At 40.9% G+C, this 24,677-nt stretch overlaps 1 protein-coding gene across 1 annotated transcript in view; it reads left to right on the top strand.

Annotated features, from left to right (window-relative positions):
* LOC308221035 (cytochrome P450 2W1-like) overlaps positions 1 to 24,677 on the top strand; it is a 77,125-nt gene that overhangs the window by 47,531 nt on the left and 4,917 nt on the right. The window contains 2 exon segments of the mRNA XM_080617857.1: positions 89 to 170; positions 24,014 to 24,176. Coding sequence (XP_080473983.1) covers positions 89 to 170; positions 24,014 to 24,176 — 245 coding nt within the window.

The raw sequence follows: 24,677 nt of genomic DNA on the forward strand, positions 1-24,677 counted from the left end.
CATAAAGTTACATGGAGTCATTGTAGGAAATATTTTATTAATAATTAATGTTTCAATAATGATATTTAATATATTTTTTTTACTACAGCTGGTCTGAAAACCCAGAAGAATGGAAGTTTCAAAAGACAAGACAAACCTGGCTTCTCTTGCACATGTATGATAAAGAGAAGGTTTGTATTAACGCTACTTTTTCTCAGAGCAAAGATGATTTAAACATTAGTTGTAGCTATTTTTTATTCACCAAAAGTTGCTAGTAATAGCCATGCGCTTTGCTAATAATTTTTCAATAATTTATAAATCAATTACTTTGTGTTTTAACTAAAATGTGGAATCATTTAGTTTAAAAAACCTAAAATGTGGAATCATTTTGATTGCTTGTAATTAATCTTTTTCTTTTGTTGGTGATCAGTCTCCTGTGTACACTAGATTTTTACACTTGATAATATGTCATTTTTATACTTGATCTATGTCAAGCATAAATAGAGCAGATTAATGTTTTATGTAAAACTAGAGCTTACTGAGAATTTGAGTCATCCTTCATTTCTAAATGTGGAACCCAGTATTATAAATCGTGATTCTCATATTGCTTTAGGTATCTCTGGCTCCATGTAAGATATACAGCCATCTTGCCAAGATGTTAAAACAGCTTTCTCATTAAAATATAAGTGAAACCTGATGTTGATTGTAAAAAACATGAAGTATAACCAGAAGCAAGGCTTGCATCATTACTGAAATCCATTCATTTCATAATTTAAAAACCAACATAGCTTGAATTTCCAATAAGCATCTGGCCATTGTGGTATTGAGTGGGGGTTTCCAGTCATTCATTGTGTTGTTCGGTAGAGCAAATATCTAGCCATTTGCACAGGGCCTTTCTTGTTGATTCATTTAGTTGACATTCAGTTAAGTTTTGCTGACTTTTTTGTGTGCACTTCAACATTTGAACATTACCAACTTCCTGACCCAAATTACTCAGCGGCTCTTAAGAGAATCACCTGACATAGGGTGTTACCTTTATGATAAAAATACTTTAAGAGAACCAGATAATTAAAAGCAGAGTTTCATAAGAGCAAAAGTGTTCACAGAATAGAACACTTTAAAAAGATTAGTTGCAAAATGCATATTTGATTGTAAGTATCTAGGTTGTTTGCACTTCTGTTTTCAAGTTTTTCCTGTGAAAGTCTTTTATCAGCCTTTCAGAATCAGTGTATGCTCTTTAAAACTACCTAGAAATGGTTTTGCAGGCAGAATGATGTTTCAGCTTTTTACCTGTTTACTTTGAGTTCTGTGTTGAAATATACTGGGAAATAATTAACTGCAGGTAGCATTTGTTTTATGTATCAAAACACAGCTTAACTCATTTCTGGACACTGAAGTGAAACTTCGTCATTTTTAATCTGCTGAAAGTGCAATGATTCATTTAAATTCACATATTTTGTAGTTTAATAATCAGAGATACATTGACTATGAACTTTACATAATGATTAACATCTGCATTCAGATGCAGTATTTAGTAGAACTGCTCAAGTGCTTATAATTGAGCAGATGATGAAGTCTCTTTCTTCATCAGGACTGTAGGAAGGGCAGACCATATTCTTTTGAATATTTTGTATATACAATTGAACTTCATGACAGAATAAAATCTGTCAGATATCCATCCAAGCATGACTAAAATACAAAAGGCGACACAAGTTTCTTTCCTTCCTCAGCAGCTTCTTTGATCTCATGGTGTCACTTGAATGTCTACTGAAAAGCCATGCAAAGGAGTGAAGTGAGTTTCCTGGACCAATAGGCCTCTTTCTGTGAGAAATAAGTTGAGTTTTTAAAGTCCTTTGTGACATGAGGGTTTTTTTTAAGTCCCTTTAAAATCCATCTGGTGGTTGGCTGACAGTTTCCAGCCCAAGCCTATATACCTGCAGTGTATATAATGGTTCAGGATCCCATGTAAAATAAACAACTACATCATTTGTTGGTCTTTGTCATCTGGTGCAGCATTTTTAGAGAGGAACTACATCAGCTGTCTTCAGCTTCTGGGCTGCAGGGCCCTGGAGGGGTTTCTGAAGCTTCCTCAGAAGGTGACAAAAAGCAAGCTTGGCTGCAGTAAGCTGAAGTTCTCTATGCAGATACCTGTATTTGTTTTGCAAAACCTGTGGGCATCTGCAGGTCTAAAAAGCCTGAAACCTCCAGAGTTACATAGTATAATTTAAAAGTGATACCTGTTCTTTTCCTGCTACTGTTCTGTAGTGTTTTCCCCTGCCTTTTCCCCGATGACAGTAATTATTCTGGGATATTTCCATGTTAGCTCCAGTGCATATTAGCTGGTTAGAACAGAGGTAAGGTTAGTGTGTGAGAGAGAAAAAGAAACTAGAAAAATGTCAAAGCAGTTTAACAAAAGAGTAGTAAAATCCCATAAGCATCACTTCCACTTGCCAGAGCCGTGGTGGGAGATCTGGATATCCAATTTCAAGCCAGCCCAAAAGCTGATCTTAGAAGATGGATTGTGTTTCTTTCTATAAAACCACAAGAAGAGTCCCTGAAATTTCAGGTCTTGTACTGCTATATTTGATAATTTAAATTGAATATCATTAATTTTGCTGCCACTTTTGGTGTTCCAGCTCTATTGTACGTGTAAGTTAGGAGGAAATATGATACTATCTTGCCTCCTTGGTACTGTATTGTATTACTCAGCTTTTGCTGAGATAAACCTGCATTAAAGAAAAAAAAATCAGACTTTTTGTACACTTGAGCAGTTATCCTTAGGGCAAAATACTGAATGTTTGCTAGGCTTCAGGCAGCCACATGTCTGTCTGCACACTTAGTATTTCTGAGTTTTGAGTAGGCTTTTAATTTCCCCTTCAAGCACTTTGCTTAAATGATACAATAATAACTGTAATTCCACAGAGTGAGGTATGACTGTACCACAGGGTCTGAGAACAAAAGGTGTCAATTACATAGATAACTTGGATAAGGCTTGAAATGTAGAAATGTTGCTAAGATTTGAAAACCCTGTACTGAGCATCTGCGTTAAAGGAGCGCTATCCTGCTGAAATTGTTTGTATCTGAATTTTTTTGTCTGATATTTGCACCAGCTTACTGTGAGTAAAAAGGTTGCAAAAATATAGGCATTTTTCCTTATGTTTAAATGTGTTTAATTTGTATATTATAGCAACACTTCATGTATCATCCATTTCAGTGTTAGTCACTGTAAAATTAATTTTTTTTGTATCTGTATTGTTTCTTTAATGCAAAAGTGTTTGAAGAATTAGAAGGTTTTCCATAGTGTAGAAGCGATGAGGCTGAATGCAGACTTAGTTTTGATTTATTACTTTGAAGTATCTCTGATTGATGAAGGCACTGTTGGAATATTCTTTCTTCCTCTGCTTTTGGAGTGATAGAAGTTTCAGTGATCAAAGTTACTCTGCCAAATGTTGATGGAGAAATAAGTTGTAAATTAAGTATCTGTTGAAGCTCTGTCTTCTCTGAAATGTTGATACTTTGCAGAATTGAAACAGCCCTCGAATAATGAGTCTCCAATCCTTTAAATACTTACGTATGTGTTTAACTTGACTCATGTCAAGTTATATGTGTAAAGTTAAACATGGAGGAAAATATTTGCAGCATTAGGTCATTTTAACATCTCCTGATTCACAGCAAAAATATTCTCTTATTGGCTGAAACCTGTTCCACAGATACACAGTATAAAGTTAAGATATGCTTCAGTGTAGATCTGTTCACCTAATGCTTTTGAAAATAGATTGATTTGAAATACCAACTAAATAATTCAGAAGTCTTCGCTAGGCTAGCGCCAAGATTATTTAATGTAATGTTCATTTAAATTGTAGGTTGTACCCAATAAGCTAAAATTTAACCTGTGACTAGTTAATTAGAAAGGGAGTGAAATGGGGGTAATGCAACTGGAGATGACTAAACTGCTTTTAATGTTAGGCCGGTTAGTAGAGCCTATCAGTTTTAGTCAGCGTGATTTTAAAATGATTTCCATGTGTCTGAATTTCAATTTGTTTTTCAAATCGAATTCTTTTCCTTTGTATGAGCATTCTGTCAAAGTGTTTGATGGTGGGTGGTATCTTATCTCAGCAAACAAATAACTTTGGCCAGGGGTGAGGGTAATTCCCGCAAAATTCCTTCCTTAGACATGTGCATGCAATTCTTACTGAATTTGGTAAGGTTTGTGTACATGTTTCTAAAAGTAGGATTTGGCTAGTAGTTGGGGTTTTTTTCTACCAACAACTCTCAACCTTGAGCTCATTGTCAGGGGGTGTTTGCATTTGCAGATCAGCATTTCCACATCTGCTTAGAATTTCCTCTCAGATGCTTTGCCCATCTGAGCACATGACAGTCCTCTTGCCACGGTCCATCCCTTCCAGCAGCTTGAGCCTTGGCAAGAAAAACTTCCACTCAGAGATGGGCATTGGCAAATACAAAAGCCCATGCAGTTTTCCTAATTATCTTTCAGGTGGTGTTTTGACATGATTATGAATGAGTATTGAGAGAGAAGAAAGTTAAGCAGGGTTTTTTTTCTAATTCCTTGATTTTTCTTTAAAGGTTCCAGACAAGTATTTCACCATTTTACTGGATTATCTGCAAGGGCTTCAAGGCAATGCACGAGACTTAACTGTGCAGAAAGCTGAAGCTTTTATGAAGGAATTTGATGATTCCAATGCTGAAGACCCAAACCTCTTGGACAAGTGCGAGCGCATACGTCAAGTTCTACAGCTGCTATCCTGAGAGTATTTTTGTGTCTTAACAGTTGCCTGGTGGAGAGAAGGATAAGTTGTCATATATAGAGACTATAAATTAGTTGTAAAGATTAATATTTTCTAATAAGAAGCCTAATATTATATGTATTCTAATACTGGCTATTCAGATTTTGTACGCATAAGTTTTTCCAATTGCACAGGTTTATCCTGTTTTGATGTGATAAAATAAAAATAACATATTTGGTCCATAGACATGTTATTAAAGTAATCTTAAGTGCATATCTTTAGAAGAATAAACCTCTCTTTCTTGTTAGTTTTTCTCCACCTCCCCCTGTAATTACTGTTAAATAAGAGGAGCTTTTCAGTTCTTAATAAGAAGAGCAAAGGAACCAACAAAAAGCCTGGAGGGTCTTTTACAATGGCAGCTTTTAAAATGAGCATACAGTACAGTGTTTGCTCAGCCAGCTGTAATCTATCACTTTCAGCTTTAGAAGTATGTCATTTGGATTTGGGAAAGATCATTTTCAGTCTGTTGAACATGGGTTGTATAACACAGTTGCTTATTAGTACTTCACACGGTGATCTGAAGATACCGTCAGCTTTGTTAGTTTTCCTTTTATATTTTGAAGTTTTCAAATGCATTATGGCAATTGTTTAGATATTCAGATAATGCACAGATGGGAACAGCCCAAATCCTTTGACTATATGTAGTGAAGTCATCTGATTGTGCCAAAACTTACCCTATGATGAGAAGTGCTGTGCTGCAACATTTTGTAGCTAGCCTGCCAGTATTGCATTTTCTCTTTCTCTTTTAACTGACGTCCAAAAGAGTTAATTTGTGTTCATTCACTTTGGTGTGAGACATTTGTCTCCTATGAACATGCTGAAAATATGAGGCTTTCAAGTAGAAAACAAGGACATTAATTACTCAGAAGTTGGATGATTAGCTTATTTAATAACACTTGTATTCAGTCAGTGTTCTTGACTTGATTCTTTAATGTTTCTGCAAACATTGTTCATACTTTATTAATAACAACTATATGAAATGTGTAGTGTTTAAGAAGAGTGGCTGTCTTTGGGAATTACAGCTTTAATTTGGGTATGTGGAGGAGGGAAGGATCTATGGATATGCAGGCCTAATTTTTCGATAAGAAGCATTTGAGTGGATTTGACAGCCTTCACAGTCATGGATTAGTTGCAAATCTTCAGAAATATGAAATACATTACTAGTAACAAATAACTTATGCTTTCTGACTTCTTAAAGGTGATGTTTTCAGCAAAAAAAGACTGGGGACCAGCATGCCCTGTTCTAACACAATAACTATCATGGAGTGAGCAGAACTCAGCAGCAGTGACCAGCCTCTCTGCTGAGCTGCCGATCCCTCATCAGCAGCTCAGGTACTGTTCAGTTACCATGGGACAATGGCTGGTTGGGGACTGCCAAGGATGCAGCAAAGGCCTAGAGCTTTTAGAGGCCCAGAGCTGTATAAAACTGACTTTACAGTTTAAAAGTTGGTGAAAAGGACCAGTAATAAAGAGAAGTGATACTGACATTTAGCAAACTTGTAAATGATCATTGGACTTGTATTTTATGTCTGAGAATATGCAGCTGGGAAAAACTACTGTCACTCCAAACACAAGCTGATACATTTACTTTCCATCATGAAAAATAGGAATTTCTCACGGATTAAGTTTTCAAAGTTTCTTTTTTTCAGCTTAAATTATGTCAGAGAAGAATTTGTGTTCTCCTTAGGTTTGAAAATCAACACTTTTGGTTTCTCAAGTCACAGAAAAATGTGGGTCCTCAAGTGCACTTAATATACATTGTAGCTGAAAAGCACAAGAACGTTACAACTGTATTTTGCACTGTATTTTGGAGGAGACTTGTAAAAAAGATTGTAAAGGTAAGCTCCAGGCAAAAAGATGTGAATCTTTTATGATTTTGGCAGGTTTGGCAAGATTCGCCTTTCTTGGACCTTGGTTTCGATTGTGTGCAAGCATTGACAAATCTGTGAGAAGAGAGGCTTTGTAGGTTAAGAACATCATATTTCTTTTTATAGCAATCAATATTAAAAACATATAAGGCCTGCCAATCTGGAGTCCATGGGAACAATAACATTTGGAAAAGAACAGTTACAGCCTCTCCCCAGTGCAGTAATAGACCTCTGTGAGTGAGGTCCTGCTTTGCTCTCCTCTTCTTCAGCTGCAGTTTCAACTTTCCCTTTGGTGCTACAGATTCCTGGGTGAAGGACATGGTCTTTGGCCTCTGCTTTTTGCAGCTATGCAAAATTCAGAAATTAAAAACTAAGGTAATGGTTGCTATGATTGTTTTCGGTAGAGAAAGCAAAGTATGATGTTCTTTGCCACATGTCTCTTAGTGTATGGTGCAGTTCAATGGTCAGTGATGTCTGGAAATTGGGTGAAAAGCTTGTAAAACTTCTGCTTTGCATTGTTACTGTGCATGTCTTGGGTCTCAAAGCTCAATATGAAATATTTTAAGTGTTGTCTTATACTTGATGTTATAGTGCAAATAAGAAATAACACTTAATTGCATTTCGTTTTTTTACTTTGCCCCATTTCTTAAAGAATCTTCAACTGATTGGTAAACAAGTCATCATCAAAACACCCATGAAACGCAAAAAAAAACATTTTTGGAATATGTATTTTTAGGCCCATTTTAAAGACAAGATTGTGAGCACCCAGACAGATTACCCAACACAGCATGAAAATGCAGTAACATCTCTGGCAATCAAATTCTGTTTTTTCCATATGCTCACCACCAGGCCAGCTTCTGCTTCCTGCTCAGCTGGGCATTTTAATGTAGGAATTTGCGTTACATGATGAGTAAGTATAGCAAGATTTCCTCCATTATGTATTTTAAATTATTAAGTTTGTAATCAGTTATTGAATTCCTGTAGCTGATTGAAGCTGCATAAGAAGATACAATCTGGCACTTCATTCACTTTGTCATTTGGGCATGTAGAATTCTCAGATCTCAACATCACTTGTAGCTTAGGCAGTCGTATGGATAAAGATAGGACAAAACCATGTCTCTGCCTCCGCTTAAATCAGTCTGTGTTAATAAAAATTGCATCCAAGGCTAGAAGTAACAGTGTGTACAGACTGACAAATTGCATCTTCGTCTGCCCACTCTAATTGTCTTCTAGTTGAGTTAATCTGCATTGTGTAGCTCTGGCTAGAAGAATTCATATCCTAAGAGAATGCTGAAGTCAGGACTTCTAGGAAAAATAAAAGAACATTAATTACTTAGAATTGCTTAAAGCTGGAACTGTGCCTCTAATGGAAGTACTAATTACTCAAAAATTGACAATGTCGAAAGTTCCCTTTGATTTGGGTGATCCTTGCTATGGATTGGATTGTGCATCTTCTTGGTTCTCCACTGTTTGCCCCCAATTTTAATTTGTCATCACGGTTGTAAAATTACTGGGTAAATGAATTCTCTGTTCTGATTTGGAAAGGATGTGTCGTAGCTGTTGAATGTGTGGTTTATTTCCTTATTTCCTCTCACTGGAGAATAGCTCTGGTGTGCTTCTGTTGATTTTAAAGCAAGGTGACTCCTGACTGATCCCCCATAATTTCCAATAGCTTAGAAATGCACTTCAGTTTGAGCTTAGGGTTGGTTTGTTTGGGTTTTCTTCACTTTTGCCACTAAATAAGGCAAAGTAATGAACGTTAAAATCTACTCACGTATCTGCAATTCAGTGTCAGAAAAAAGCAATCATGAAAGAGATTTAAGTTGCAAAGTCAGGCACTCAGAAAATTGGAAAACATAAGAATGGAAATTGTCTGTGTAATTTCAGTTTTACTCCTTCACGCCTATATGGTATGATGCAACCTCTAATTATGTTATTTTCCATCGTGTGTGACTGATAAGTCATTTATTCAGTGTTTTTCTTGCAGTTCTGCTGCAATTCTCTATTTTGAAATTTAGGTCTACGAAGTAATAGTAAAGCTTAGAGAAACAGCTTTGCTGTGTGGGTTTGATCCTGCACAGGAGAAACAAGCAGGAACTTTCCTATTCATTTGGTATAGGAGCTAGTCATAGATGTTTCATCACAAATGTGCCTTTTAAAACCTGTTTTAATGTTCTGGTTCATTTACAGTCAAAATACTGCATTGATGTTACTTAATTTAAATCCTGTTTTGTTGACATAAGACTTTCCAGTGGCTTATTCTGGTTTAGCCTTTGGTTTCCTTTTATGTCTTCCTTTCTGTACAGCTGAATGAGCTAGTTATTTCTGTCCCTGCAAATAGGAATATTAGTTGTTTACAGTGATTCCAGTCATACAAGGACACAATTAAATGTCCTTGTCTTTGCAGGACAAGCTCATTTTAGCAGTGATTTATAATTACATTCTATTTTAAATTCTTCTTAAGAACATACATAGTCAACAACTTAATATGGTCAAAAATAATGATTTTATTCAAAATATGTTTGTTTTCCCCTCAGAGGAGCAGGGAATACCAAACTAAATACAACCACTGAGTAAATGGTGGGGGAAGGGCAAAGCAAAACAGTGGTTTATCTTTCTTTGTGAAAACAAAGCTGAATAAGAAGCTTGTGCTACTAAGAGAGTTTGACTGATGCTATAGACACAGAGGGAGGGCCCTTCAGTTAGAACAACAGTCACACAGTTGCCCTTACTGATTTTTTTTTCCCCTACATGCAGAAAATTTTTGGCATTCCCCAACAAAACCCACAAAAACACCTACGTCCAAAAGTTAAATAGGTTTCAAAATCAAATACTTAAAAGGCCAAGAAATGCCACATGTATATAAATGGCCAGAAGAATTCAACTTTTCTACCTCTCTGTGCCTCCAGCCTGGAGACTGAATGAAGGGGGATTGTGTTAGAAGCAAACAAGCAAGAGCCCCTAAATTATGTGAGCACATAGTTGAAGATTCCAAGTAGCTCTTTTATTCATAGGAAGGTGGAATTACATTTCCTATTTGCTTTAGTTATTCAGATATTTTGAAGAAGGTTTGCTTCTAATTGAAGTGTCATGTAGACTTTTGCGGTGACAACTTGTATCTATTCTCCTCATGGTCCCATGTGCATTTTATAGAATTGCCAGCCATGGGACATAGGATCTGTCACTCTCATTTGCTTATAAATAGCTCAGTCTAGCTACAGCACTGTGAAAATCACCCTTTACTGTTGAATTCCTTTGGACCTAAAGGAGCATGTTGACACAGTTTCCATGTACTGGTCTAGAGGTACAACAGGCTTTGGCAGCATCCTTTGTATCAACCAGACTTTCTTAAGCTCCATGAAATTGCCAGAATCCAGTACAGTGATGCTGCTTATTGAATTTGCAAGTGAGCAGCAGTGTTTGTGGAGCACTTTGAGACGTGAGGCCTCAGGATCTTGGCTGTTCAGGACGCTCAGCCTACAGCTTTTGCCTTCTGTGGCCTTGCTGCCAGTTTTCAGTATTGAGCTGCTGAGAGCTGCAACCATTTTATTTGTCCACTTTCTGTGGGCTTAATTAGACTAAACAAACAATTTTAAAGCTATTTTGGTATATTGAAAATTTAAGCTGCAGTGATAGTGTTTCTCTGGTAGCATAGATACATGTAAATGGATTTCACAAAGAGAGTACCCTTTATTAGAAGCAGAAGCTCTTGCAGTATCCTGGAAATAACTGTCCAGCACCCTGATTTACCTTGTTAAATAAGACTGGTATATCCGTGATCTGTCACAAATACAGGCTAACAGATAAACACGGCAACAGAGAGCCAAGAAACCATGTATGGGCATCAAACATACAAGAGGGCAAGGATGACAGCAGGGAATGTAACCTCTTGAAGTTGTCTGGTTAAGGCAAAATGCCACCTGGCACAAATCCTGGCTGCCATAAGGTTAAAAATAACAAATACTATCCCTATTACATAAGGAAATCTTTCATCCTTGTTTAATGGGGCACTGAGATACGCTGGGAAGAATAAATACAGAGTCTCTGAACTCTTGCTTGTGGTGTTAGTGCTTAGGGACAAAAGAGCTGAAAGTACCAGGATTGACTGTAAGCAGGGCTCTGTGTATAAACTGTTGGCATTAAACAGGTGAAATCTGGGTGAAATTCCAGCATCTAAGTATGCTCAGCAGCAGCATCAAACCAGTTCACTTCACTGGTGACATCTCAGCCCAAGGAAGGCCTTCTAGTCCATCACTCTTTGTGATGATCATGTTACTATAACGTAAATACAGAGTATCTGTGTGTTCACAGCAGCCTGTAAATCCTGTGGATGGCTGCAATCCATTGCCCATGTTCTGCTGCTTATTGCAGTCACATAGGTGATGGAGAAGCTGTTGAAGTCATTGTGGATGAACTTGATACTCACCCCAGAAGTGTGATCTGTTTTCATCCCATCCCACTTCCAGTCCCATGAAGGAAACACCTGGCTACAGCAGTTTGAAGGGTAAATTCAGTGAAGGTACAGTGAGATGCTGCTCATGTCCTTGTAGGGGGCACACACCTCAAAATGAATTCAGTCAGTGACAGATGTTTTTGTTATCAAAAAGAAAACCCTTTAGGTAATTTTTATTTCCAATGCTTTTAATATGGTGTTTAATCTCAGAGATGGAAAATCTGCACTGAGTAGATGGTTGCATTATGAATATTGCACCAACATCCTTCTTTCCTTCCTGTACAAGTTCCTGAGCAGATTATAACTCACTTTAACTGATGTATGGAAAAGTTCATCTGACTGAATTAGGAAAGAAGATGAGAAGGAAAGCAGCTCATCAGAGTTAGGAAATGCAGAAGTTAACTTATATTTTGAAATAGGCCCCATATAGATACCTGGAATCTCAGTCTGTGATATTTAAACAAAACTCATTCAAAAAAATTATCACCTGTGCAGCAGTATGGCATGAACTAGCTCTGTGCACTTCACGGTGTCACTTTTCTTTTGAAGAGCCAAGACTGCCAACTGTAGAGCACAGTTTGTGGAAGGAAAACTGCTGTCAACTTGACAGTTATTTCCAGAGATTGGTCCAATCCGCAAAAATACTCATTGGCTCTCTAAAAAATCCAGGGATTCCCCCTTTGTTTTCTAAATTATTATTTTTTATTATTTCAGCTGTCTTTGGACAAAGGGAGGGGGAAAAAGTGACCACAGAGAGATCAAGAGTATCTTTGACATTGTTTAATGAGAAAATACTGACTCTTGTTGTATTACTCCTTTAATCCGGAGCAGACAGAGTGTCTCTGTTCATTTTTTTTTGGGTTGTGTTTTGAGGGGGGTCCCAGCAGAAGATGAAGGCACGACAGGTGAGTCTTAGTTTATGCTGTTCCCTACCCAAGTGTTACAGATGGTCGCTACTCCAAAAGAAGAACGAAGGGAATGTGAGAAATGCTGCCCTTCTGCAAACAGCACGTCTTGCACGCTTTTCTGCTCTGCTTGTGCCGATGTTCCCCTTCCTTGCTAACAGAACAGCATTTCAGCCAGCAGAATGTATCAATCAACCTTTATTTGCATTGTTGCTGTGGGTCTTGTATACCTCATAAAATTGCTTTAATGGTCAAATTAAACTTTTGACCTGCTATACAGCTTGCAAGCCACTGGTGTTCTGAACTGACTGCAGGAACAATTCAGAGGGTGCTCGGTTCACTCCAGCATCGATGCTGGCTAAAGACAACTGAATGCAGGTAATGGAGAACATAACCTTAGAGACGAAAACAAATTCACTGTAATGTTGAGCTTTGTGAATGATGATTGAAAATGACAGCTACAGCATGCATGCCTTGATATCAGGTGCCGTAGAACTTGCTGACACTTGCATTCTTTTTCTTGAGGTATTCCTTTTCTTGAAAAGTGTTTCTAGTTCAGTGAGTTACAGGAAGGATAATATCAGTCCCACAAAACTTACTGCAGAGATTTGAAAATGACGAAATACTGTGTCCTGCTACTGCAACCCCATGGATAAAAAACGTGCCTTTCAGAGTGACTTTTTAATATTTAGAAATGATAAAATAATTGTCTTGGAGGAAGGCAGACAGATGTCTCGTCAGGTTTATCTAGAAAATCCTGCCATTTCTCTCAGACATGACCTTTGCCTAGGTCATCTTATCTTTCTTACAACTCAACTAAATCACTATGATGGGCACCAGTTGACATACCCTTGAATTGGATTCAAAATCCTGCCCAAGCTGTGTTGTGCATAGAAGAAAGTAAAATGCTCATAGTCCTGTTCTGATTGTCAGGATGCTAAGGCTCTAATTCAAGTCATTAGGCTTAGTATATAAAGCCCTTCGTAATCCAAGTCTTAAGAATCTGAAAGGTCACTTGTGGTCCAATAATCCTGAATAGTAGATGTGATGAGCTAGAAGTGACTGTCTGATCCTAAAGCACCTCTTAAAATAAATTCTGGTCTCTGCCCCAAAACCATATGCGTGTTATTTCTACATTATCCAAGAGGCTGTGCAAAGAACAAGCAGCTTGACTGTTGCACAGCATCATGCCACAATGATTTTTGAAATTATTTTAATAACAGGATGTAAGGAATAGACAGGAGGATGCTCAAGATTTTAAAGACACGCACCCTCCTGTGGCTGCAGTGGTCTAGTGGAGAGATCTCTGGTGCAGAACTGCTCATCACCAAGATCCCCCAGATCCTCCCAAAATCTGCCAGTGCAGCTGCTCATGTAAATAAAATGAGCAAAGGTGGCTTAGATGATAGGAACAACAGGGCTCATCCCCTGGTCCTGACAGCAGTGTCAGAGATCATTCATACAACAGAGCGTTCACACAGGTGACTGGGACAGTGGATGCGAGGAGAAGCCAGAGTTGCAGCAGTTGGCATTAAGTTGGCAGGTGCTGAGAAGATCTATCAGATCCCAGGTAACTGTAGCCCAGCTGTGACCAGCTTACAGGGATCCAAAACGCTGTGGCTTTGCGGAGCAGCCCAGGAAGGGGATTCGGTACCTGGCGGTACAGGATGGCTGCATGGAAGGGGCCCCAGGGTAGTTTTGTGGGAGAAGAGGATAAGTAGCAATGTGTCAGACTGGGAGGATGCAGGCATGGAGTGATGTGATGTTTTACAGGGTTGATTCCATGTGAGATTGAGCACATGGTTTGCTGTGTTGAAATTGGAGAGCTCAGACCCTTACTCACCTCCTTGACATCTCCTGAGGAAGATGCCAGAGGGGTAAGGAAATGGAGGACTGGAAATTCTCAGCCATTTACGGGACCACTTCTAGTGTCCCCTCTTGCTACCTGACCCTCCTTTTCATCCATGTTTTTGTGCTGAGGGCAATTAGATACAAGCTTGCAGGAGAGATGGATGGCTTTGGTTTTCCTCTTTAATATCTTTTTGCCTTTCAATTTGTTAAGTATTTGGAGTGATTTGATCTTTACATTGTATTTATTTAGTGGTGCTCTGGGTATGGTTATTTGTGTGCCCTGAAGGGCCTACTTTTCCATACTATATCAATGTGCAACTTCTATTAACATCAAGGCATGGTACATGTGTAAAGGTGCACTGAATAGCTAAACTGTTCTTAAATACCTGTGACCGCTTGGCATTTCTATATAGAATGATTATAAATTTTTTGTCCTTGCCGTGTTTCATCAGAGGGTACTGCCACACCAGGCAAAGCTGGGGAGGTCTGATCATCCCTTTATTACAGAAGGGAAAAACAGAGGGAAAGAGATTAAAAGATTTGCCAGCACCACAGAGCAATCAGTGGCTGTGCTGAAAATAGAAACCAGGCTCCTGGTTTCCATTCCCCAAATCTGGCCTCTAGGCAACACGACTATATTAAAAATGTAAATGCAAATATAGAAAATATTTCCTTTTTCAAACCTTCCCTGCTAACATTTTGTGTCCTTTTGATTCCATGCTTCACAGAATAAGCTGATAGCACGTGGATCAAAAACTCAGGAACCAGATGGGCTGTTCTCACTGAACACAGCGAAGGAAACAGGACTGAACCACCAAAACCTCAGAGTGACCAAAAAGCTCATGGCAGAAGGTGGGAGGAGGCTTGTGTCTATTTTGAAACAGAAAAGTATTCAGTAGCTGTAGGCTACTGTTCAAAATACTTTGATTACTGTATTTAAGGAATCCAAAAGTGATACTGTAGTGACAGTCCATCAGCCTTTGTATTCTAGAAAATATTCTCTCTTGTAATGCATAGCAGATATGAAGCTGGCAGCTTAGGGACATGCAGGCATTTTAACTGTTTGGCATTAAGTTTGCAGATGATGGGTAAATCAAACCCAACTGAGGTCTGAAATACATAACCAGAAGAGAGAAGCGGATTGCATCTCACTGAGGTACTGCACAGCTGCAGGGCCTCTTGCTCTTCAAGCCAGAGATGCTGGCAATACCGTTATTGGTCTCATTCCTTTGGGTTTGTCCCAGCTTTATTTCTGTTCCCATATTGTTTCTCTATGCTGTAAACATGCTTGATGATCAAAAAATAAAAATAGCATGTGGATGCAACCCAACCAAACAGCCAGGGTAAACTTCATGGGAGAAACTGGATTTAGAAATGCAGCCCGGAGTCATGCCAAAGAGAGTCCGATGTTAAAGGCTTTTTTGAGAAGCAACTGGAAAGCAGTCTCCTTTTAAAGACACTTCCCAGTGCTCATTACAGGGCCGTAACATTGCAAATTGGGGCTAAATTCCACCAATCTCAGTCTTGTGCATGTGTTTGTATGAGCAGGGTTATGAGATGTGGCTGCCCTTGTTCAGAAATCTCCAATGGGGTCGGTGACAGCAGCATGTGGCTCACCGTCCTGTCCGGCAAAACTGAATGCTGCACAGAGGGGTCATACACGCATTGTCACCGGAGCACTTGAAGTAGAAAGTGAGTGTTACTGGATTCTATGCAGAGAAATAAGCCCCCCATAGGGTGTCTAAAATTCCTGCTGTTGTTAATGGCAAGCTTCAATAAAAATTAATGGTGAAACTCAGGTGGTGTCAGAAAGAGATGAGTTGGCCATGGTGAAGCGGATGCATCTTCCCCAAGATATCTCATCCCAGAGTTCAGCTCCTTCTGAATCCCTTTCCATTTGGTAGAGGCCCAAAATAAGAGATGAGATGAAATTTAAACCATGTTTGGAACTAGATGATCCTCAAGGTCCCTTCCAACCTAAACCGTTCTGTGATTCTGTGTGTGATTCTGTGGCAAGCTAAGGACATTCCATGTTCTCTGGAGTTAGGAAGCTCCTTGATCTGCTGAGTTCTGGGACCATGTGGTGCTTCCTGCAGGTCACTCACCTGCCTGGACAGTGGGGACACGGGAGTGATGTGGGAGTGACACCTCATGGTTCACAGGTCTGGGGTAATAGCCTGGTTACTCTGCAGAGATGTGCTCAGCTTTGGTTGAGTCAGTCAAGAGATGAGATAAACACCTAGGAATTTCTTCTTGCGGTTGTTTTTTAGCAACTACAGTAGCAACTTGTTTTTTAGCAACTACTCTTCTTTAGAAAAGGGAGAATACTTGCAAGTACTTCACAGTGACTTAGAACCAACTTTATTCCAACAACTAGATTTATGTTATCATAACCATAAAATTGCAATGCATAAGGTGTACTGACTACTTCTGGCTTTGTATCCCATCATCCCCTGTTTCATTAAGGCTTTGGAACTCAAAGAGTATTTTAATGGCTGGGTTCAGAAAAGGTCTTTTATGTCATCTTCATGCTCAGCGTTGATACGATAGCAAAAAAAAGCAGTTTTCATTAGCAAAATTGTCCCCTTTCACCTTTTTTGCTGGCTTAGGAGAGCAAATGTGTCAGTGATGAAGACTGAACGTGACTCAGTTTTCAATGCTCAGCCAGCAGCTTCTGAAATACATCCACATTTTGTGAGGTTAATGACATTGTAGCCACCGATGTTGAATTTTTTACTGGTTCAAGACCATATGTCTCTGACCTAATTAGATTTTTATTGGCTAGTGGTTTATGGAGCAAACCTCTGAGGGTTTTTTGCCCTGTTCATGAAGAATCACTAGCAAGAGGGAAATGAAGCTCACTAGCACTGTAATCCTTCTTTAAAATGGGCAAGCACCTCATTCACTTACAGGTTGGTAACTGTTCGTGCTGTTCATGTCAGATAATACTGCTACATTTTAAATTAAAATTACTGATTGGATTAAATATTAATCTGTAACCTTAAAAGGAGCAAGAAGCATGGTTCCCCTTTGGCTGATGATGCAATGCAATGACAAGTTACTATTGCCAAACCCCACAATTTGCAATTCCCTATGATGCTTCCAGGGGAGATCCGGGTTCATTTAAAACTGCTCTTGAATGGAGATGGGCTCGTTTCTCAGTATCTGCTGAGACTACAGGTTTAAAACCACAGGCTGGATTTTGTCACTGTAAGTCATATTTCAAGTGTTCCATGGGTGATAAAATATCCAAATTGTGATAGATTGAGTTACTTTATCATCTGCTGGGGGCACATTTACTGTTGCCCTTTTTGGTACGCCTGTTAGTGATGACTGCAATTCTGCTCATGTTTCTGTCACTGTCTCATATGGCCTTTGAACTAATCTTTTCTCATTTTCATCTGGATTTTCCTTCTATAAACCAGGGATAATGGCATTTCTTTAGCTGGAGTGCACTTCACATTCAAGTGAAGGGTAAAGTGCTGCTGCTGGAGAAGAGCTACCATCCCTGAAATGAGTGACAGACCCCATCACTCATTTGGGAAATACGATGAGGCTTTATAAAAGATAATCTGCACAGCACTGCAGAAGCTTGTGTCTCACTTAACACCATTTAAGCACTTTAACCTTCTTCTGACAAATGGACAAATGCCTGGCCTTCAGCTCTGAACAGAAAACACCAAAACTCTTCAAATCCAGTAAGAGCCAGTGCCCTCAAGTTCTGTTACATGACACAACCTCGTGGTAGGCAGCTCCAACCTGGAAGACAAAGGTTGTGTGTGAATTAATGACTTAAAGGCGCTTGCTGGTTTCAGGGTCAACAGCATTTTGGCTGTGCAAGGCACAGAGGGGTTGGAGCCGTGGGGTTTGGGCCAGAGCTCGCCTGGGGCTGCCCCGGCTTCGCTGTGCCAGGCTGTCACGGCTGTCGGCACATATTAATGAGCTGAAGAGAAAGGTCTGAGGCAGCTCGTGCTGCTTCAAAGAGCCGTTCAGGGTAACATTTAAAACACAGCTCCCAAGAAAAATAAATGGAGAAGAGCTTAGTTTTTTCCTGTGGCTGCCTGCAAGCTGCAGCCATGGAGCTAAGAAAGTGCTGCTGAGGCCACCCATGCCAGAGGGCTGCTGGCTCCTTCCAGGAGGACCTGCCCCCTACGAGGGTCATGCACCATCCTGATGCTCCTGTTGGCTTTCCAGGGCATGGCTCCCGGCACTCTCGTGCTTGCTTGAGGGGGCCTGCATGGAGATGGGGATGGGGAGGAAAAGCCCACTCGTGGGGATGGAAAATGGTGTTTTCAAGGTTGCAACCTGAAGAACCCAACCTGGGCGCCTGACTTTTTTACTTTGGCAAGGCTGGCTTTTATTTGGTGTGTAGCAATGCAGGACTATAGAGGTGGGAGGCTTTGCCTGCATGTGATTTCATGTTTGCTTTGGAAGAAGTGCTGGTTTCAGGCTCTGTTGATGTTAGGAAGGCAGCGGTCGCATGAGGATGCATCCCAGCCTGATACAGGGTGATGTAGGCAGCAGAAGTGGATGTTCCCACAGTGCTGGGAATGGCAGTGTGGCTTTGCCACCCAGACACAGGCATGCATGTGCAGAGCTTTCTGTGCAGGTAGATGTCATACAGGCAGGGCAGGGCTGCCCATGGGTACTATCAGGGAGCAAGTCAGGGTGGGAAGCAAAGGGTTTTTCAGAGAGAAAAGGGAGGGGGGAAGTTGACGTCTTCATGCAGAAAGAGTGGAAAAGTATTTATCTTAAATATGTCATGTTTGTGCATAATTAAGCACCAGCTAAAAGCTGGGATTGAAGCTTCTAAGATCAGAAACTGGGCAGATGGGATGAGAATGCCAGGGAAGGAGAATTATAAAAGCACAGCAAATCCTGCTTTAAGACATGCTGAAGCTGGGTTTCCCAGTGGTGCTGGGGAAGGAGAAGCCCAGTGTGATGATGAAGAGCAAACCCTGAAGCCTCAGAGAAATGTAAAAGGCCTGAGAGCAGAGTTTCTGCCAGGCTGGCCCCTGAAGAGGCTAAATGTCTAAATGCACTGCTCATCAGGTAAAGCAGCTTCAGACTGGAGCTGCCATGTGTGCTAGGGGAGGGGATGGAGCATTCACCTCTCCTGTGAGGTTATTTTACTGCAATGTGGCTTGGAACTGAGGCCTTTTTCTCTAAAGCAGAAATTGAATTATTTCCTACCACCAGATGCCCAGAAGAGACATGAATTCACTGTCCACCTACAGGAGAGGCTGGGACGCAGGTGGGTGATGGGGACTTTGCTGCAGGGTTGGAAAGCGCATCCCAGTGCACTCTGTGTGCCACTGCTGTACCTGCTGGTAAATAACATGGTGCTTCTCAAAACTGCCAGATGATGCTTTGGGGGACAGTTTATCCACCTGCTCAATGTAGTCCCCCACACCACAGAGCAAGATTCTGAAGGTTCTCTCTGCTGATTCCTGCAGGAGCAGGGCCCAAGCAGTGTGCTGCTCCCAATACCATTTGCTGTGCAAAGTTACAGTAGGATGCATCCAAAAAGGGTGATTTATGAATTTTAATCCCCCTTGCCCATTACTGGCTCCAAGGATGGAAGGAGACCTTGCTTTCTGCTCTCCAGTCCTCTTTGTCCAAGAGTGGCTGATTTGAAAGGGCTCAGCCTCCAAATAATTATACACAGCCCAAAGGAATTACTTTCTTTCCCAACTACAAATCCATGGGTGGATTGATCCTGTGGCACTCAGTATAAGGGCTTTTCTTTCTGTAATTTCTCCTGCCACTTTTGACATGACCCTGCCCTGACTGGGGACATTGATTATTCTTTTTTTTCAGAGAGATCATTTACTCCTAGATAAAGATTAATTTTAATTTTAAATTTTAACTGAAATCTCTCAAGTGAAAATGTTTTTATAGGCCAGCTAAGATGCTGTTATCTTTGCCCAGCTTTGCCTCTGTCACGGGTTGCTTCACCGATCAGGTAATAAATAACCTTTCCTCCCTCTGGGTGGGTTGAGGGCAGAGGGCTGGCAGAAGTAGGCTGATGGCCTCCTTGCTCCCTTCTCCTTGGGAATCATAAACATTTTTAGTGTCAGTGACCTCTCTCTGCCCCTTGCTTTGGGTAATCCTTGCAGTGCAAGAAGATGCCATTCCTACACCGTTCCCTGCTTCCCTCTGCATGGAGCCTAAAAGACCTCCCAGAAATTACTATGGTGAAAGGGCAGCAGCTGAGTCAGGCCCAGGGGAGCAGGGCTTCAGGCACAATGGCTGCATTCACAGCCCAGCCCTGACACACACTCCAGGGCTGTCCTGAGCACAGCCCTGCACCACACTTCTCAGAGCCACATAGACAGGTCATTGTCCGAGCAAGGATGCAGACGTATGTATCCAGACTCCCAGTCTCCTGCTTTTACCACAGATGGTTTGTGACACAAGTGGGTTTGGGATGGATGGACCGTTCCTAGGTGATGCATGGTCTGAGAGAGTACTGGGTATGAGCTAGGATTACATCTCCTGCCTCAGATGGATGGGAGAGTGCAGGTTTGAATGGGCTTTGTGTCCAGTTTAAGTGTGAATCTTGCTGCACCTTGGAACAGTCCCAAAGCATCCTCAAGGCTGGTACCATCTCCTAGCACAGTATGGAGCAGCACAAAATCCTTGTGATCTGAAAGAGCTGGAAAAAAAAAGATACTGAATGCTCTTTTCCTACCTAAGGGACCCTTGCATCATTTGTGTGATCAGGGTAATTTTACAGAAGTGATGTGTTTCCACTGATGTCTCTGACAGGTCTCACACCATTAGACACTGCCAGAAACCAGTGGAAACAGCTGGTCTTTTACAAGACCTTCCATGTTCACACTGATTCAGTAATCCAGCTCTCAAAGACATGTTTTTTATATTCCTTTTATTGTGTATAGAGTGAAGGTGATAGCAGTTAACACTGGATGGGGAGCAGAAAGCAGTGCCCCTTGCTAAAAGAGCCACTCATGAAAGAGTTTTGTTTCCCTTCACTGGGAGAAAATGCTTCACTGCAAGGAGACAAGAAGGTGAAGAGGAGGGAAGATGGTGTCCACCAGTGGTCCACCCAGCTTCACACATGGTCTGGAGTGAGCCTCTTCCCCTTGCAGGACCTGCTTCTCCTGCACTGTACCATGGTGAACAATGCTTGTCTACCCTGAAGGATTATTTTGGGATAAGTACTTGTAAAGAGCTGTTGGTGTTCAGAGAGGCAGGTTAGATGAAGAGGATGGAACAGAGAGATGAAGAGGAAATCTTAAGAGAAATTTCATGATTGATACCTAATAAAGCAGATATGGGAGTCCCAGGTGCTGGGAAATCATTGGAGGCAGAAGAATCCAAGCTAGTCTTTGAAATGAAACAAACCTGCCCTACTGCACTTGACAGGGAATCTGCAAGTCTTCACCTCCACAAATTGTGCGACTTTGCCTTTTGCAGACATAGATTCCAGATTTTATGGAGAGCTGGGGGTGGAGGGGAGGATTGTGCAAAGTGCAGCAAAACCCCTGACATCATTTACTCTGGATAAATATAGTGCAATAATGCGAGCACTCTAAGGAAGGTGTCTCAGTGGCTTTCGAGAAAGGCAAGCTCCACCAAAATATGGCAGCCTTCATGCCGTTCTTCATCTGTGGAGTGTGTGCACTGCTTTTTGCTGCTGCACTCTATGTTTTAAAAGTTTTTAAGCAATCATCAGCTTTAAATTTGCCTTCTGCTCCATTTCCTCTTCCCATCATTTGCAACCTGAATTTGCTGGACATCAGAAGGCAAGACAAGTCACTAATGAAGGTAAGAACAAGCGTCCTTTGTTTCTAGGCTGTTGAATGTCAGAAGTACCCATTAAAAATTCTCTCTGGTGAGAGAACAGACGATTTTTGGTGCCAAATTGATTTTTTTTTTACAATGTGATGTTTCAATGGTTTCAGAATGCCCAAGTGTCATTTCAGAATGACCAGACTGTTGGAGACTGTTAAAACTGTTCAACACAGTCCCAACGCTGCAGAGAGTGAGATAAATATGAACAGTGTTTCACTGAGAGCTACTCTACACATTGAAAACTCTGAGTATCTGTGTCAGATCAGACCGATGGACCTAAATTTTGGCATCTTCCTTGTGTTGTGAAATACTTCAAAATATTTGAGCGTCCACGTAGGCGAATTGAAAGATGGATGCTTAATTGTGATTGCCAAAATAGCTTGTATTTCTTATGTTGCCAGTTTTTCATGAGAATGGAGATTAATGTAGCATAGCTCAAAGAAGAGATGTCGAACTCATTTGAAACAGTGAATGACTTGGACTTACGAAGACAAAGTTCTCTAGAGGAGTCACAGTTTCCTTGCATCTCTCTTCTAGAAAAAAGGGGAAATTTCAATGTATTCAGTTTCTCAGAGCCAAAATGCAGCTTAGCTTAGCTGCATTTTCAGTCAGGACATGGAGTGTGAATATCCTGCACCTTACACCAAGCCTTTTGACATTCAGATTGCCAGCAGCCCTCAGACCTGCTTAGCATAATGTAGGGAAGAGGAGCGGGCTTTCCCTGTCTCATTCCCATCACTGTGCTGTGTGAGGAGCCTCCAAGATGCCTACGGAGCTGTGTCTTCATCTTACACCAAGCAGCTCACAGTGGGCTCAATGCCCAGAACTTAGGAGCTGGGAAGTGCTTTGGACCGTGGTTCCTGTTTCTGACAAGACCAGAAATCGTTCTGCAGAGGAAGACAGGGGAGAAGGAGTTTTGGAGGTGTGCATGGACATAGTGGGAAGAATAAGCAAAGCAGAGGCTGGAAAGGAGGTGACTTGAAGACCCAGGAGTAGGTGATAGCATCTTAGTGAAGCACAGGTATTGGGCACATTGACCATGCTGATGCCTTCTTTTCCTCACAGAACTATAACATCAAACAGCCAGCTGGGAAAGGAGTCTGCTGCTGAAACCAGCCAGGAAAGGGGTCTGTGGCTGCAGCCTAGAGGAGCCTCTCACCATGCTCTGCCCTTCGCAGTCAGGACAGAGCAGACACAGTCTGCAGCTGCAGCACCCGGGCTGCAGCTATGGGTGAGGTGAGATTTTACACGGGGCTTGTGGAACTGCAGTAGTGATCCTGAAAGCTGACTTAAAAGCCAGAATTTTAAGGTATTACTTACCAAATAAATGACCTGGAGTAGAAAATCCTCCCTGAAAGGAGAATCCCTAAAGGATTCCCCCCTGAAAGTTTCACATTAGATGAATCAGCAACCAGCCATTATTTTGAACAAATGTTTGAATTCAGTGTCCTGTGAGCTACTTTTTTTTCCAGAAATTCAGCAACTCTGGCTATATTGCTGAAACACTGTTTAGACTCTGCCTGGGGCTGCCTGTTTGCTTTGGTGGAGCAGGAGGTGTTGCAAAGCTGTGGAACCTTCTCTACTCACCTTTGCCAGAACTGATCTCTCTTATGGGACATAAGGCTTCATCTCACAATAGCTTTACGAAGTTTCAACTGCATTGCTCTCAATCAAGTCTTAATTCCTTCTAGGGCCTGGCAGGACCATGTTTGTGAGCCTCCGGAGAACTCCTGCTACCCACTATCTGAGATTTCGTTATAAAGTCCTGCTGTGCATTGGCTTGAAATCTCTGGTGCAGCAGAAATAAAAAGCAGAGTGTGGTATTGTGGTTATTTTCTAAGGCAAGTTGAAAGAGCAATGGTTTCTTATGCCTTCGTATACCGTGAATCATATACCTCTTTGCATTAATTGCAGCAAAGCTTTTATTTCACTTTTAGAAGAAATATGGACACTCCTGCTTTTTCATTCTCTTATTTTGGACAGCCTCCTCATTCAGCAGTTGCTCTGTATCTGCCTGCAGAATCTTGGTGATGCTTTCATGCTGCTGGTGGTGATCAAAATGTCTTTTTATCTTCTGCCTCTTTTAACCTCCTGCACCAAACTGATTCCAACCAGCTCAGAAAAACAGTGGTTTTATGGAAGCTTTTGAGTTAAGCAGACCACCATTTATTTGCTTTGATTCCTTTTTTATTTAAGTGTCTTGGGGCTTTATCTCTGGCATCCCTCCAGTCGTTCTGGCCACAGAAAGAGGAGGGAAGGCAACTCTTCATCTAACCAGACAGGATACACTACTGCCACTGATGACTCTATGCTCTGATTTTCCTCTCCTTCTAGATTTCAGAGAAATATGGCCCCGTTTTCACCGTCCACTTGGGGTTTCAGAAGGTGGTGGTGCCGACTGGCTACAAGACAGTAAAGGATGCTCTTCTGAACACAAGGGATGTGTTTGCAGGCAGACCACTTGTACCCATATTCTATCACATCCAACATAGAAACGGTACTGGCAGGTTGAAAAGATAAGGATGTGCTTGCTTTGCTGTTTCTCAAATGTGTTGTTTCACTGCAGCAGTATTAAAGAGTCTTGAGCTGCATCCTTATCATTGAGGGCTACATTTTGTGGAGCTTGGGGGAAGTTGTTTGTTTTATTAAAGAAAATACTTCTGGGGATCTTCTTATTTGCCTTATCAGGTTTTTGCTTTTAGAGGCACTTGGGTCACATTTCAAGAAGGTTGTGGGTTTTTTTGTAGTGCAGAGGGAAGGAAATTATTTTTCACAATGTGAAGGCTGAGGTCCTTATGCAATCTCTTTTTTACAGTTACTGGGAGTTCAGACAAAGTGTGGATCATGCATGACTCATGATAAAGACTGCAAGAACTGGCAAGAGTGCAATAGCACGGGCTGTTTGTACCTCAAACAATTACTTCTGTAAACAGATTTTTGGCATGTTTCTGAATTGCATGTTAAAAAGTAGTACATTGCCCAGGACTAGACATTGAAA

This window comes from Psittacula echo, assembly GCF_963264785.1.
Source record: "Psittacula echo genome assembly, chromosome: 5".
NCBI lineage: Eukaryota > Metazoa > Chordata > Aves > Psittaciformes > Psittacidae > Psittacula > Psittacula echo.